Source organism: Pteropus vampyrus, unplaced genomic scaffold, assembly GCF_000151845.1.
Source record: "Pteropus vampyrus isolate Shadow unplaced genomic scaffold, Pvam_2.0 Scaffold4, whole genome shotgun sequence".
NCBI lineage: Eukaryota > Metazoa > Chordata > Mammalia > Chiroptera > Pteropodidae > Pteropus > Pteropus vampyrus.
Window position 1 is genome coordinate 13,338,215 of NW_011888785.1, and position 14,470 is coordinate 13,352,684.

At 34.9% G+C, this 14,470-nt stretch overlaps 1 protein-coding gene across 1 annotated transcript in view; it reads right to left on the minus strand.

Moving 5' to 3' along the window:
• The window catches only part of PPP1R9A (protein phosphatase 1 regulatory subunit 9A), a 274,958-nt gene that overhangs the window by 43,564 nt on the left and 216,924 nt on the right, over positions 1-14,470 (minus strand). The window contains exons 10-13 of the mRNA XM_023533105.1: positions 11,238-11,291; positions 8,473-8,702; positions 6,903-6,999; positions 6,635-6,806 (exon numbers count right to left, since the gene is read on the minus strand). Coding sequence (XP_023388873.1) covers positions 6,635-6,806; positions 6,903-6,999; positions 8,473-8,702; positions 11,238-11,291 — 553 coding nt within the window. The remainder of the gene's footprint in view (positions 1-6,634; positions 6,807-6,902; positions 7,000-8,472; positions 8,703-11,237; positions 11,292-14,470) is intronic.

Sequence of the window (14,470 nt, forward strand, 5' to 3'; positions counted from 1 at the left end):
TTAAATTCATACTGGCTAACTTATCTTCTTTGTTGCTATCATAACTGGTATCTTGTAAAAAAAATTACATTTTGTTTGTTAGAATGGATTGATGTCTAATGATTCTTAGAGCTATCCACCCTGCTAAAGTCTTTAATTCTAATGACCTGTAAACTCTCGAGTTTTCTTTATGTATTCAATTTTATTATCAGTGAATAATAATTTTGCTTCTTTCTTTTCTATAAATATGTCATGTGTATATACATACATATATACATACATACATACACGTATTTATCTCTTTTCCTTGCTAGGACCTCTAGGACAACACTGAATAGAAGTAGGAATAGCATATTTAGTGGTAAAATGTTAAAAGTATTTTTAATTTTAAAGAAAATTATTGATTTTAACATTTCACCACTTCATAAGAAGTTTGAAATAGACTTTTGTTAGCCTCGAATCAAGTTAAGAAAATTCCTCGTATTTCTAGCCTAATAAGCTTTTTATCATGAATAAGTATTCAACTTTATTAAATGTTTGTTTTCACCTAATGAAATGATTATATATATTTTCCTTTGGTTAATGTGTAAAATATATGAGTTTTCCAATGTTAAACTAACTTTGTGTTCCTTAAATAAATACAAGTTGGGTATGATATATACAAAATATATTTCTGGAGTCAGTATTTATCTTTGTGAACAAGTAGATTATTTTTTTCTTAATGTAGAGAATCCTGGCCGGCCAGTGGTATTCACTCTGCTTACCTCCAAATGAAGAACTCTATTCCAGAACACGACTGTGTTAGATAAGCTTAAATCTCATAAAAACGTATTAACTCCATCTCTATATTCACTGTTTGTTAAATATATAGATCTGTACTCCATTAGATACACAGAAGACCATTCTCAAGGCATTTGCCAGAGAGTATGACCTTTAACGTATTGCCACTCAATATTTATTAAAAGCTCATTTAAGAACTTCAATACTTATGGTACATCATAGATACAGTTGTTTGTTTTAAATAAAAAACAAAATCCTAACTCTTTGAGGATTTTTATCAACTCTTTACTCAATAATACAGGTCACACTGTAATTTTGGAAGATTTTTTTTTTCCCTTCATTTAATTGTAGTAGGGACTCATTCCCAAACAAAATAGTCATTAACTTCACATGAAACCAAGAATGAATTGTTTTTAATAAAATGAAGACAGGCAATAAGGCTGTCAGGCTGTCCATTCAATTTCAAATACAAGTTATAAGGTATAGCCACTGATACTTTTTCATGTTTAGAAATTTTTTTGTCTTTATTCAAGCGAATGTTTTTAATCATGCTAATGAAACTTATTTGAAGAGAAAAAATTTTTTTGAAGAACCAAAATAGTTGGATGAATATCTTAATGAATATTTGGTCCATCCTCTCCTGCAAATATTCTAAATGATATCTGTAGGTATCCACAAAAATAAGAAGAAAAGTTAATATAGGGGAAAATAAATTTTAGAAAGTTCCCACTTGGTTAATGCAAAAGAAGGCAAGAAAATAGATAAAGAAAGATGTTCTTTTTTTTTTTTGGTTAGATTATAAACGAATAATAGTAAGATGTTAGATTTAAACTCAACATATTGGTAAATACATAGCAACTTTCTAAATTCATCTTAGAAATAAACATTGAGAAAAATTTTTTAAAATTTTTTAAAAATAAGATCGAGAGACTAATTAAAAGTAAAAAAAAACTATATGCTACTTACAAAAGACATAGAAAATTTGCAGTAAAAGAATGGGGGAAAAAAAGATGTACCATACAAACGCTAACCAAAAGAAAGCTAATATAGCTCTTCAAATATCGAGCAAAGTGGACAATAAGGTGAATTACATAACCAAAAGAAGAAACAGAAAATCCACAATTTTAGTGTGAAGTTTTTTTAAAAAAATCTCTTTCAGTAACACATTCTAAAAGTTTTGAACATAGTTAACAAATTCGACCTGACAAATATATGACAGAGCACCTGAGCACCAAGCTAGGTCAGCAGAGAGCTAGGTACCATCACATCTTACCCACCTTCTCCTTCCAGTAATTTAAATTGCTTTTACTGAACACTACATTGTGTATTTGTGTGATGCCTTTGGTCTACACTAAGGGTCACTATGAGAAACTGTTCTAATACAATCATCAATCAATCTATTGTAAGGATGTTATCAATATTAATATCACTGTTTGCTCCAAATCATACATTATTTGTACCAATAGTTACACTTCTCTTGAACAGATGGTTTTTTGTTTGTTTATCTGTTTGTTTGTTTATTATCTTATGATCATTGTGCAATATGTAATAGACAAGGGTTTCCATTTCCTTCTGGCAACTAGAAAGCTTAGAGCCAAATTAAAGGCCTAGCCTCCGAAATAGTGTAAGTATGTTATATATACTTGCAGCATCATTTCTGTTTCCACACTGTCCTCATCCTCATTGTTCTCCCTTATCTTGCCACTCACTTTCAATTCACCCTAACCTGTCATATAGAAGTGTCTGAGTTACTTCAGACAGTACGTGAATGAAGTATAAGACTTTAAAAACCAACTGGTGGGGAAAAAGGCAGACACCCTTAATGACAGTTGGTTACTTCCCTTTGCTCTTCCCAATAAAGACTTTATTTAAGTCTGAGTAAATTCCACAGAAGTAATTCAACTAAAAAAAAAAAATCAAATTCCATGAAAACCAATAAGGTAACAACTAGGTCACAACAAGCAAATGCCATTTGGATGGGGCCTGATGACCAGAGATTTGGCTAGCTTGACTATCTAAGCAGACTCAAGAGTTCTAGTGACATGTCTACAAGTCCTGGGTTTGGGACTAAACATACTGGGTTCAGGATTCAGGTGCAGACTACTATTTTAGGGATCAATTTTGGGGAAATCTAGTGCCTTATTAGAGCAACCAAACCATTCTGGGGAAAAGGAGTAAGGGAAAAGAGAGGAAGCAAGATGGCATTATTTTCATATCCTTATACTCCTTTCTCTGGGATACTCTTAAATCGCCCGGGAAGTAGCTAACTACAACACATCCAGGATTAAGTAATTAATTCCAGCCACATTCTACTCTGAAAGTCTCGACTTTCCTATAATCTGCCATCTCGAAATTTAAGTGTTTTTCTTCTTGCTCAGTTGTGGTCAGAGCTAAGGAACAGTAAGTAATTAAGGATAAACTGCTTTAAATAATCCTGAATGTTCACATGTTGGGAAAAAATAACATGCAATATCATCTAACTGGTGGCCCACTGGCTGAGTAGATGGGTATGAGAAGGGAGAAGCACTAGGTAGTAATAGCCAAACTTCACAGGGATCCTTGGACTAAATTTACAAAGCTACAAGTGCCCCAGCTCCTGTTATGCCTTAGAATTGTTAGTGGGTCACAATGCTTATGGAATTAAGTATAAACTCTTCCTCAGGCATTCAAAGCCTCCATTTACTCCAAGAATACCCTATGGCATAAACTTTAACATAAGGCCCTGCCTTTAAAATAGTGTCTATAAATCAGGAAAAACTTATTCTAATTTTATTCATTTCCTCTTCTTCAAATTATCTCTCATCTCTTAAAATGTTTATATCATGTATTCATTTGTCTAATATCAAAACCTTTATCTTTCACAATCTTGATCCCGGACACCTTACAAATCATATACCTTACTGTATACTTAATAGGGCCAAACACCACTCTTTTCATTAGTAATCACCCTTCCTCTTACAAGTCAGAGTGCCACAGGCTTTTGGTCTTCAAAATAATTTTTTTACAGGTATTATACTTAGTTCTCACCTTTCAAGATAGGAAAATCATAACCTGCCTTCATACAATTTTTACCAACATTCCTAGTTTTTCTTTCAGTATCTCTAAGAAATATGTATAATCTTTCTTTAACAAACAGGCTTTAAAATATTCGAAGCTGAAAACCGTATCATCATAAAGATCCTGGAATATCTGGAAGCTTAGAAAGAGCATGTTGTTTAAGTGACTTTTATAGGGAATCTAATCAAACTAAGACTAGAACCTTTTTTTTTCCTACCAAGATCTCTCTGATATGCCTGTTCTCTGCTCTTAGTCTAATCCTGACTTAACTAGCTGGGCAGCCACAGACATACCTAGTCATTTCAGGGCACTTGGATAAGGTAGACCAGAATTACTTGGTCATTAAGAAATGACACACACGAAACACGGCAGTAGGGCAAAATCATTATTTTTCACATCCTGGAACACATAAAATAATACTTGACTAGCACACTGGTGTACACTAGAAGGGACTTAAGGTTTATTATGGCTCTTGGTGAAAAAAATAATTGTTACATTTGCTTTATATACGAAAAAGTATTAGAACATATTAAATAATAAACTTGTATGTATAATCAAAAATTTAATGAGATACTTGAGTGGGCTCAGTTTGGAAAGCAAATCAGACCTGGACAGTCCACAGGAGGTGGGGAGGCAGAAGACTGTGTCTAAGGGGCAGGAACTAGTGGAACTGACTGCATCTGCTGCACCATCCTGTTGCAAAAAGGTATGTGTTTAGAGGGAGCATCCTTAAATGCCAAATGGCCTGTGTTTGGTCCACAGTTTTATTTCCTTTTCTAAACCTCTAGTACTTCAGCGTTCCCTAGCAACAGAATCAAAGGATCAATTTAGAAAAGTGCTTTCCAGAGCATTGCTGTCTAGCTACTGACCAAGCCATTTAGTTTATGTGATCAAGCAACTGAAATTCAAGGAGATTTTTCACTGACTGTCCTCTGCAGCAAAACTGGAAGAGCGCCACTTGATGTGTATACTACTAATGTCTGAGATGACTGATTCTACCTCTACTGCGCAAGCATGCACTGGTTTCAGTAAGAATTAGTACTCTCCGCATCTCACTGTGAACGGACAGTGTTGCTAGGGAAACTGATAATTACGTGGCAAAACAGAGGGTGTAGAAGAGAAAAAGGGTTCAGGAGAAATATAAGGTTTTGATCCAAATCAGCATGTTAATAATATAGTTTTTTGATCTTCTGTAGTCATATAATTTAATAAATACCATTAATTATATGTTTGACAAGATACAGATTTCTGAACTGAATGAAATGAACAGAAAGGAACTAGACTCTGGAAAGCTACTGGTTACTGATCATACTTCATGCATGCCACAGCAGGAACACATATTTATCATAAACTACAATTAATTTTAAGAATCAAAATAGTCGAAGACATAAAAAATTTGATTTCTGAAATTTTTCTTTAGAAATCAATCTTACAGAGATGTAAATATTGTAATTCTATAAAAGCGGTAATAAAATTGCTTCCCCCTGCCCCCTCACGGACTATGCCATATAGCCTCAAAACACCCTTTAGGGTGGAGAAAAAAGAAATGTTACTATTTTTATATTATACATAGTAAAACCACCCCCGAGAAGTTGAACAACCTTCCTGAAATCACAGTGCTCTAGTTAACGGTCATGCTGGAGCTAAATGCTCTAATTTAAGGTGCCCAGGAGGTGGTAATTACAGATTATATCTTATTAAGGGAAAACCCCACAAAAAGATACAGACTGAAGTGAATGGTCTCAAATCTCTACATATTGCTTTAATTTCAAATGAAGATTTCCAGTACTTTTAATTTTTAATGGCTAAGAGTTTAGTTCTAAAAGTTATCGATATGATCTAAACACTTGTTTATCAGGACAGACTCCTTGGAGACATTTGAATATGTGAGACTGAACATCAAATAATTAAACGACTTATCAGTAAATAGAGCTTCACTGTGTGTCCAGTCACTGCCTGTGACTTGTCAGCCCTCTCATGACAATGCTGCTGCACAGCATTCTGTTATTTTCTCTTTTTCCAAGAACTACCAGGTAGCTATTTTATTTATTTATTTATCTTTTTTTTTTTTCCCTAGGTAGCTATTTTAAAAGATGAAACCAAAAGTTTTATATCCTGGTGTGTATTTATCATTATAGGTTCTTACACATATTCTAATTTAAAAATATACTATAGAGGTTAAAGTGTTCATTCACATTCATCTACAAACAATTTACATATGGGTGTGTGTGCGCGTGAGAAAATCAGTGATTTATTTATAGCTGGTGTGTGAAAGAAGACAACCATTTATATAAAAAACATTTCCAGCGTTTCTGGTGTTATTTGGTCTTTGACAGGAAAGAATGAAAAGTACATATATGACACCAAGTTTGTAAAAGCACAAAACTTATGTAGAATTTCTTAAGTCAATGAATTCTAAATGTTGGAAGTAGGTAGTCAGCCTTCTGATGTCATAAAAAAGATCTTTAGTGGTTTAAAATTTTTAAGCCTTACTCATTAATACATGAGTAGTATAGCTCACCCTAGATGGAATAAAACTATCACTTTAAGGTATTATATTAAGTCTATCAAAATGCAACGGTTTTAAAATAATATTTGGCTTATCTTAAGTTGGAATTTTGTTATTTCTTTACATCAAAACATTTATTTTTGATAAAACAAGTGCTAAATGATACATTTCTATTCTGATAAGCTTTTTCTTCTTTCCCATGGCAGGAAGACTTTTTCAACTTTAAAATTTCCGGTTAAGAAAAAGAAGAATATTATAACTAAATTGTATAGTCATGAAGAGCGATTTTTGTGGTTAGGTTAAACGAACCTTGACTTAGGCCATCTTGACAGGAGGTCTGCTTGACATCCAAGTTCTCCACGCTATCCGCTTTGGAGACTTCACCGAGAGATGTTCTTCTCTCAAAGATGTTGTTGTTATTATTAACCTGGGTCCCATTTTGCTTCAGTAGCCTGAACACCTCAGCTTCCAAATCTCTAATCTAAGGAAAAATACATCCATTTATAAAACCAGCACTCCTCTCCGAGTACTAGGCAAAACCATCCTATTATTTGGTGGCTTTGAGCACAGAACTCACCCGTACTTGCAGGCCTTGGACTTCCACGACATGAGCTTTTTCCAAATCTTCTATTTTCTTTCTTTCTGCTTCTTGTCTTTTGATGAAATCTAGTTCTCTTAAGAAGTAAATAATAGATCTGATCACATCAAATAGTCAATAAATGAGGCAAGATGTGAAAATTCTTACTGGAAGCGATAAACTTCACTGATAAATAACTGGACCGCTATTTAAATAAATAAAACTCAATCACAGAGAAAAGGTATATAATAATGAAATCAAATAAAACATTTTAATGCATCGCAAAGTAAAGTGCTTTGCTTCTGCTTAATATGATTTTCATTTATGGCTCCTAATTCTAGAGCACCCAAACATAATTAGACAGGAGCTTATGAACTAATGACCCACCTTGGGTAATTTAGTGGTGATAATTACATGTCAGGTAGATACAATTCCACATTTACAAAATAATATATCTAGCAAACTGATGGAACTGGATGGTAAGAGTTTAAAAAATATAATTATAATAAGACTGCTCCCTGTGACTGACAGTGGAAAGGGGTTGGGTGGGCCAGAAAAACTGAGGGAGAACTGTCTCTTATACACCAGAGAATAATATGGAAAGAAAGAGAAACATCTCCATTTTGAGAGCCTGTAATATAATATACGAATTTAGCAAAACTTATCATAAAAGTTTACATGAAATTTAGTTAAATATGATATTTTTGACAAGAAGAGTTAAAATACTAATGTACTGAATTCACGATCACAAAGAACAATTTCCCCCTTTTTAACAATAAACTTTTTATAGCAATCTCTTTTAAATATTACAAATATTATTTCCAGGAAATAACAGAGCTATAATGAACCTTACATGTATTCTTAGCTTCTAAGGATTGGCATGGAAGACCAGGGGTACTGGCATTACTTCTTACTGTTTTCGCTAGCCAGAACTAACTGATGAGAAATATCCAGCCAAGATCTCCCTGGTCAGCTTCCCTGAAATTAGACCAAGATCCAACAGATGGAAGCAAAGCAGCATTATCTCAGAAAGCGCTGCTGAAATTCAAGAGCAGAATGTGGTGATGGTCTCTCTCACTGCGGTGAAGTGCCGGGGCAAGGGGTCTTGCTAGTCAATATTTAGAGTATCTATAGCAGGAAAATTCTGAAGTTACTGATTATAACAGAGACAGAAAGAGCCTCAGCAAGGCCCCCACTCCTGCTCTGCATGTACTACGTCCAATAGTCATTCTGCATGAATTCAGTAGGGCTTCTTGCTTCTGAATCACCCAGATGTTTCAAAAAGAATAAAGACTCGAATGTTTTAACAGTTGCTATCAATGATTAACTATCGAAAAAAATCCATGAGGTAACTGGTAACCAAAAAATGGTAAAATAAACACAATATAATCTCCTACAAAAAATGAAAGAATGATTTCCAAAACTTAATGCCTATTTTTGCTTTAACTATGCTTTTTAGAGGAATACCTCTTAGGCCATCTTTTCTGTCCCACCAGATATTACCAAATTACTGAATATAAACCTTCTTTAAACGCACGCAACCATTCTTTAGTTATCAGAAGCCGCTTACTTTTGTTGAAAATCCTTGATCAATTTCTTTGCCTTGTTGTATTTCTTTTCCAAGGCCTGATACTGGCTTTGAGTCTCTTTGAGGTGTTCATTGACTGTGTGGCATAACGTTTGTGCCTCGATCCAGTAGCTCTCCAACTTCAACATTCTTTCTTTATTCTCCTCTATATTCTGTTGGAGTTGGTTTTTTTCTAGTTCCCATCTCACTTTCTCATTTTCTGCTGCTTGCAGCTAGATAAAGAAAATGTCAAGGCAAAGATAACCTGGGTACTTCTGTAGCAAAAATCCCTTACATTTTTATAGCATATTTTGGATTAAATTCAATCGTTACATATACTCAATCACTAAACACCATGAGATGAGAAGAGTAAGTTATTATTTTCATTATTTCATTGATTATAAAATGGAAGTATTGAAAAGTGAATTGTTTTGCCCAAGGTCACACACTGGATAAACGATAAAACATGCGTTTGATTCCAACTCCCATGATCTCTCCATCACACTATATGGCATGAAATTCTCTGAGCAGTAAACAACATTTGAGAGTTTGATTCTAACCAATGATTTTCAATATGCTCTCTTTCAGAATTTTTTGTTTTTGTTTTGTTTTGTTCTTTACATATAGTTACATGTAAATAAATTAACTAAAGAGGGAACAGGGAGGCAAACTGGGAAGAAGAGAGGGGCAGAAGCACTGTGTGGCCTTCTAGTTATGAAGGGGACTCTGGAGTCATTCAGTTTAGATTTGAACCCCAGCTCTGCCACTACTGCCTTTCAACTTTAGGCAAGTAACTGAAGTTCTCTAATATCAGTGTAATTGGAACAGCTCTTTGGGCATAATAATATGATAAATGTTAGTTATTTTTACTTTGTTTTTATCCTCTTTGATGATATTATTACATCTTTTATTTCAATCGACATGCATAGTCTGTAGCTCATTATTTTGCTGCACTGTTCTGATCCTTATAAACCCCAATCTGCATAAAATTATAAAGATAGTGTTTAAATAAAAATATAAATTATTGATAAATTAATTTAAATCTCTTCAATAAAACGAAAAGGCAGCTACTTGTGGTTTCTGCTTCTAGAGACTCTTAGGAATAGATAGTATACTAGTCTAACACCCTCATTTCTGCAGAAACTCAAGGCTGATTGAGCCTTTAGGCGATGGGTCAAAGGTCATTATTCAGACTAACGGTCTGATCTTTAAATTAGTGCTTCATCTATTTCACATGCCCCCTTTAAAGTTCTGAAGGATGCAGTCATTATAAGCTATCAATTTTCAAAATCTAAGATATTCCAAAATCACAAAGCATTCAGCAAATGAAAAAAATATATATGTTTTACGTATATTTTAAACTAAAGACATTTGCAAAACAGATTGCAAAGTAAAAAAGTAGTCAAAAACATTTCAAAATTAATAATTCTGTTATCACTATAGATATAGAGTCATAGTAAAGTAAGCTATTCTATGTATATTATCTGCTACAACAAAAATGAGAAAAATATAAAATATTAATTTCTAGAATTAAATGTTTAGTCTAAAACATAAGCTTTGTTAAAGCACTTACAATCAAATGGGAATCTTTTTCCCTGATTGTAACCAACAATTTTTAAAAGTCTTCGATTCTTCCATTCTATGTCAAAGAACAAAAGCAATTTTAAACAGGACTGGTTTGGACTGGTTTTTACTGCATCTTTTATTAAGCAGTGTTCTGTGCTCGAAGTTCTTTATTTACCAACCACTACTAATTTAAAAATTATTATTCACAGAGCTTGGCTGACACCATGAATGATGTATAGACATGTTTTGACTAAAGAGCTACAGAGTTATTAGCTGGGAATACCATTTAACCAAAATAGCCTTGCTAATTCATCTCCATTTAAAACACATGGAAAAAGCAAAACAAATGTTCAATGTGAACAGGAAAACAGATCGTAGTGGTGGAGGAGGGATTATGTCTTCATTTTTAAAAGACCACAAAAACAATAAAGAATATTGTTTTAAAAGTAATTCAAAAGACCTTTTTAAATCTCTGAAATTACATATTCGATAAAACTAGACACAATTCTAGGAATTTACAAGTACCTTACAATTTGTCAAATAAAAATGCCCTTTGAATCTTGCCTTATATTATATATGAACTAAAAATATACACACCCTTTCATCATGACCTATTTTTTTCCACAAATTTCAATCATGTGAACTAAAGAACTAAAAATTTCCAATAGCATCTGGTACCTAAGAGCAATTATTCGCATATCATATTAAATTTTACAGCTTTTAATGATTAGAAATTGGAAATATTTTCTATAAAAATAATGTTCTATGTTAGAATACAGTTCCTGATGAATAAGGTAAAAATAAATGATTAAACCCATTTGAAATAAGATAAACAAAGAGAAAGAGATACAGTATAGTAGCTTGTGCTTAAGGAATTAGTGGTCAAAACATAATTTGGATGCTTGAACCATTGAATATGTTCACTTTTTGAGGAAAAGTCAGAGGGAACCGCATATGTATAAATACGTATTTTTAAAATACTGTGCTATTTTCCCTTAGGGGTATGGTGGTGCTTACCTCCCAGGGGTACATGCTCTCACTAGCAGGTTTCTCCATGCATCTAACAGTGGAACTGAATCTCTCACATCTGTATTCTTTTAAATGCACGGGAACAAATCTTTTAGTCTTAGAGTTGAATTTATTCATAGCATCCGAAGCTTAAAAAGGACAATTTCAAACACCATATATTGATTGGTGCTTACCTTGGTCTTCAGTTTTTGAATCTCTGCTTCTGTAACTGCATGTTTGATTTGCAACTGAAAATTGAAAAGAAAAATAATCCGAACTATGAAAGTGTATCTATATTTTTAAAGCCTCAGCAACTAGAATAATATCATATTACATAGCAGAAGGCCTAGAAAAGTGCTGCAATGCAGCAGGTTGTAAATTCAAATGTCTAGGGTGTACAATGACTCACTAGGTGTAAACTGATTAAACACAGGGTTTGTGGCCCACACTCCTTAACATCAGATTAGGTTATAAATTTAATTGCTCGGGGACCAAAGAGAAGAAAACACATTTCCTTGCCCCCTTTGCCACTCTTTTCCTTTATGATCTGAGAGTCAAGGAATTGTTTCCTTGCAGTCTTGTGGAATGAGCAGCTTAAGCAGGCAAGTCGGCCAGTGGCAGTGTGAAGATTCGATTCCAAACCTGGAAGGAAGGTGGCGCTATCGAACCGCGAGTCACGCACACGCTACGCTGAGCGGCTCTTCACAGCTCAGGCTGCTGCAAAGGGAGACAAGGATGATGCAGTTCCACAGCGAAATCTGTGTTTATTTTATTTTTAATTGCAGGAGAGGTAAAGATCGACATTTCTGTCCTCCAAAATATCTACTCCTATTGAGGACCTTGACCCCAAAAAGCTTCAGCTACAATTTATTAGCATGAGAACCCCCATTTATATTTACTTTGCATCTCCCCTCCTCGCCACTTTGGTTTTTTTTGTTGTTGTTTTTGTTTGTTTTTTTCTGTAAAGGAAGAAGGACAAAATATTCATTTCCTTAAGGGATGAATAAATACACCAACATTTACAGAAAACAATTTATGGCTTGACAATCTCTTCTCTGAAATCCTCAGGGCCAGATGTTTTTGGAATTGAGAATTCTTCCAATTTCAGAAAGGTAGTAAGATGCATTTTTCATAAATCGAGTATACCCACAGCAGGGCCTGTGGAGACAGTTTGTAATCAAACACATGAATATTTCTGCCACCAAACATATGACTACTCCCACTAAGTGAGGTATATAAAGACTGTAAATAGCATCTATCAGTTTTGGTTAGGTTTACTCCCAAATGAGTTTGCCACAAAATTACTTTAAAAATCTGTTTTCAGACCATTTTGAATTTCGAATTATACAAGAGGGACTGTGAACTTCTAATATTACTGTAATCAAATAAGTCTAAGGTCTTATCAGAAAAAAGGTGAGTCAGCTGACAGAAGGATAGAGACAGGAACCTTTGGCGATTACAAAACCTCAGAAGCCTCGGCTCTCACTTTGGTTGGCAACCTGCATTTCCTTGGTTTTTACCTGGCTAGGAGGGGCATGTAGGAAGGGTGAAGAGGGAAAGAAGTCAGAATCAAGGACAGGTTTATTCAACACCCTTAGATGCTGATGAATAAAAGCCCAGAACATGAGAGCTCCCAAGCTTCTTGCAAAATGCTCCCTCCTTGATGCTTTCAGGGCTCCTGTTGTGTTTAAGGTCCTGTGGTCTACACGGCTACAGCTCTGCTGCTGCTCGCCGTCCTGAGGGGTGATCTTGAAACTGTTTTATATTTGATTCTGCCCCACTCAAATCACTTTTCTTCCTTTCCCACTTTCAGATCTAGTCACTCCTGCAGTCTCGCTGACGTGACTCTTGCTCCCTTCACCCTCACTGGTTCCCAGGGGCCTCTGTGCTCCAACAGTCTCTAGAGAGGAAGCATCCTAGTCTCAATGAATCTTTTGGGACCCGACAATGCCAGGCAACCCAACCTGACATGCCCAAGTGTGGGCCCCACACTCAACACACAACTGCAGAATCACAAATCCTTACACTTCTGGACTTGGAAAACCAGGGCTCATAGCTGAAAACTGACCTGGTCGAGTTCTCACAGTGAACTGCTGTTAAAACCAGGACTTAGAACCTGGATCTTTTGGTTTCTGATCCAGTGCCATTTTCCTTAGAAAATAAAGACTAATTCAATAGGTATTCATTAAAGAGCTGCTATGTGCACAATGCTGTGAAGATAACTCTTTCTTCTTCTAATAAATCTTAGTGATAGTCTACCCTACCAGTATAAACTAAAAAAATGAAAAACGGCAAAAGTACTTAGATGTTAGACATGATACATTATTTATATATAAAAGAAATATATGCATACATGCATGCACGCACACACACGCACACACACACACAACTATAAGGAATTATTTTCCATGGAGATCTTGCACTTCGGTGGGAACACACTTGAGCACCCAGCAAATCCCTGTGTCTAGGTGAGTTCAAAGTATTTGAAATTGTTGACAAGAAGATCCACTCCTTGTTCCTTCTACCATGTGTCCAGTGTGAAGAGCAGAGCAGGTCCTCAAATAATGTCCATTTCATTCAACATCGTTCCATTATAATGATGAAATGCCCTAGGAACTTAAATCGTGGGTATAACAATTAGCCTGTTGTAAAATTGTTTCGTTAATCATTTCACCATAGTTCCAAGGACCTACCGAGGACGTTAAATGAGGACTTAACTGTAGTTAAGTTGGACTGCTCGAATTCATCTCAGGTCTATCATGTACTAGCTATATGATTTTGGAAAATTACTGAAGTTCTCTTACCTTCATTTTCCTCACCTGTAAAATACAATTCCTCATGGGTTATATAACCTGCCTTATCGTAAGATTAAATGAGATATCCTATGAAAAGCTTGTAGCATAGTGGCTCGCATAGAATCAGCCCTCTATAAAGTTAGCCGAGGTTAAGAAAGAATGATCAGAACTCAAATATGATTACCCCAACTTTACTTCTTAGTTAAAGGTGCTAAATGCTGTAAAATGTCACATCTGAAATAAACTGAATACCTCTGGTTCTATTTGAAGAGTTGCAAGAAATCAAAAGAGAAGTTTTCATGAGGAATGCTGCACTTATGCCAAAGTGCCGGATTTTATTTTCTCAGTGCTTAACTCCCTGTAGAGTAACAAAGTATACAGCAGGCAACTTGTTGAGATTGGATTTTCTTTGCTTAATCGCTGTGGCCTCTAGCAAGCTGCTTCTCTGGGCCCATATGAAAAATGAGAGGGCTAGATGGGACGAAGCCAAGGTCCTTGCCAGTACTATAGGTGTGTCGTTTATGAAATGAAGAGTCTACAGATGGTTATCATGGTTACAGAGTGTAGAAATTCTTGCCCCAAGCCAGCATTTGCATTCCTATGAATGCATTCACTAGATTAATTCACTGATG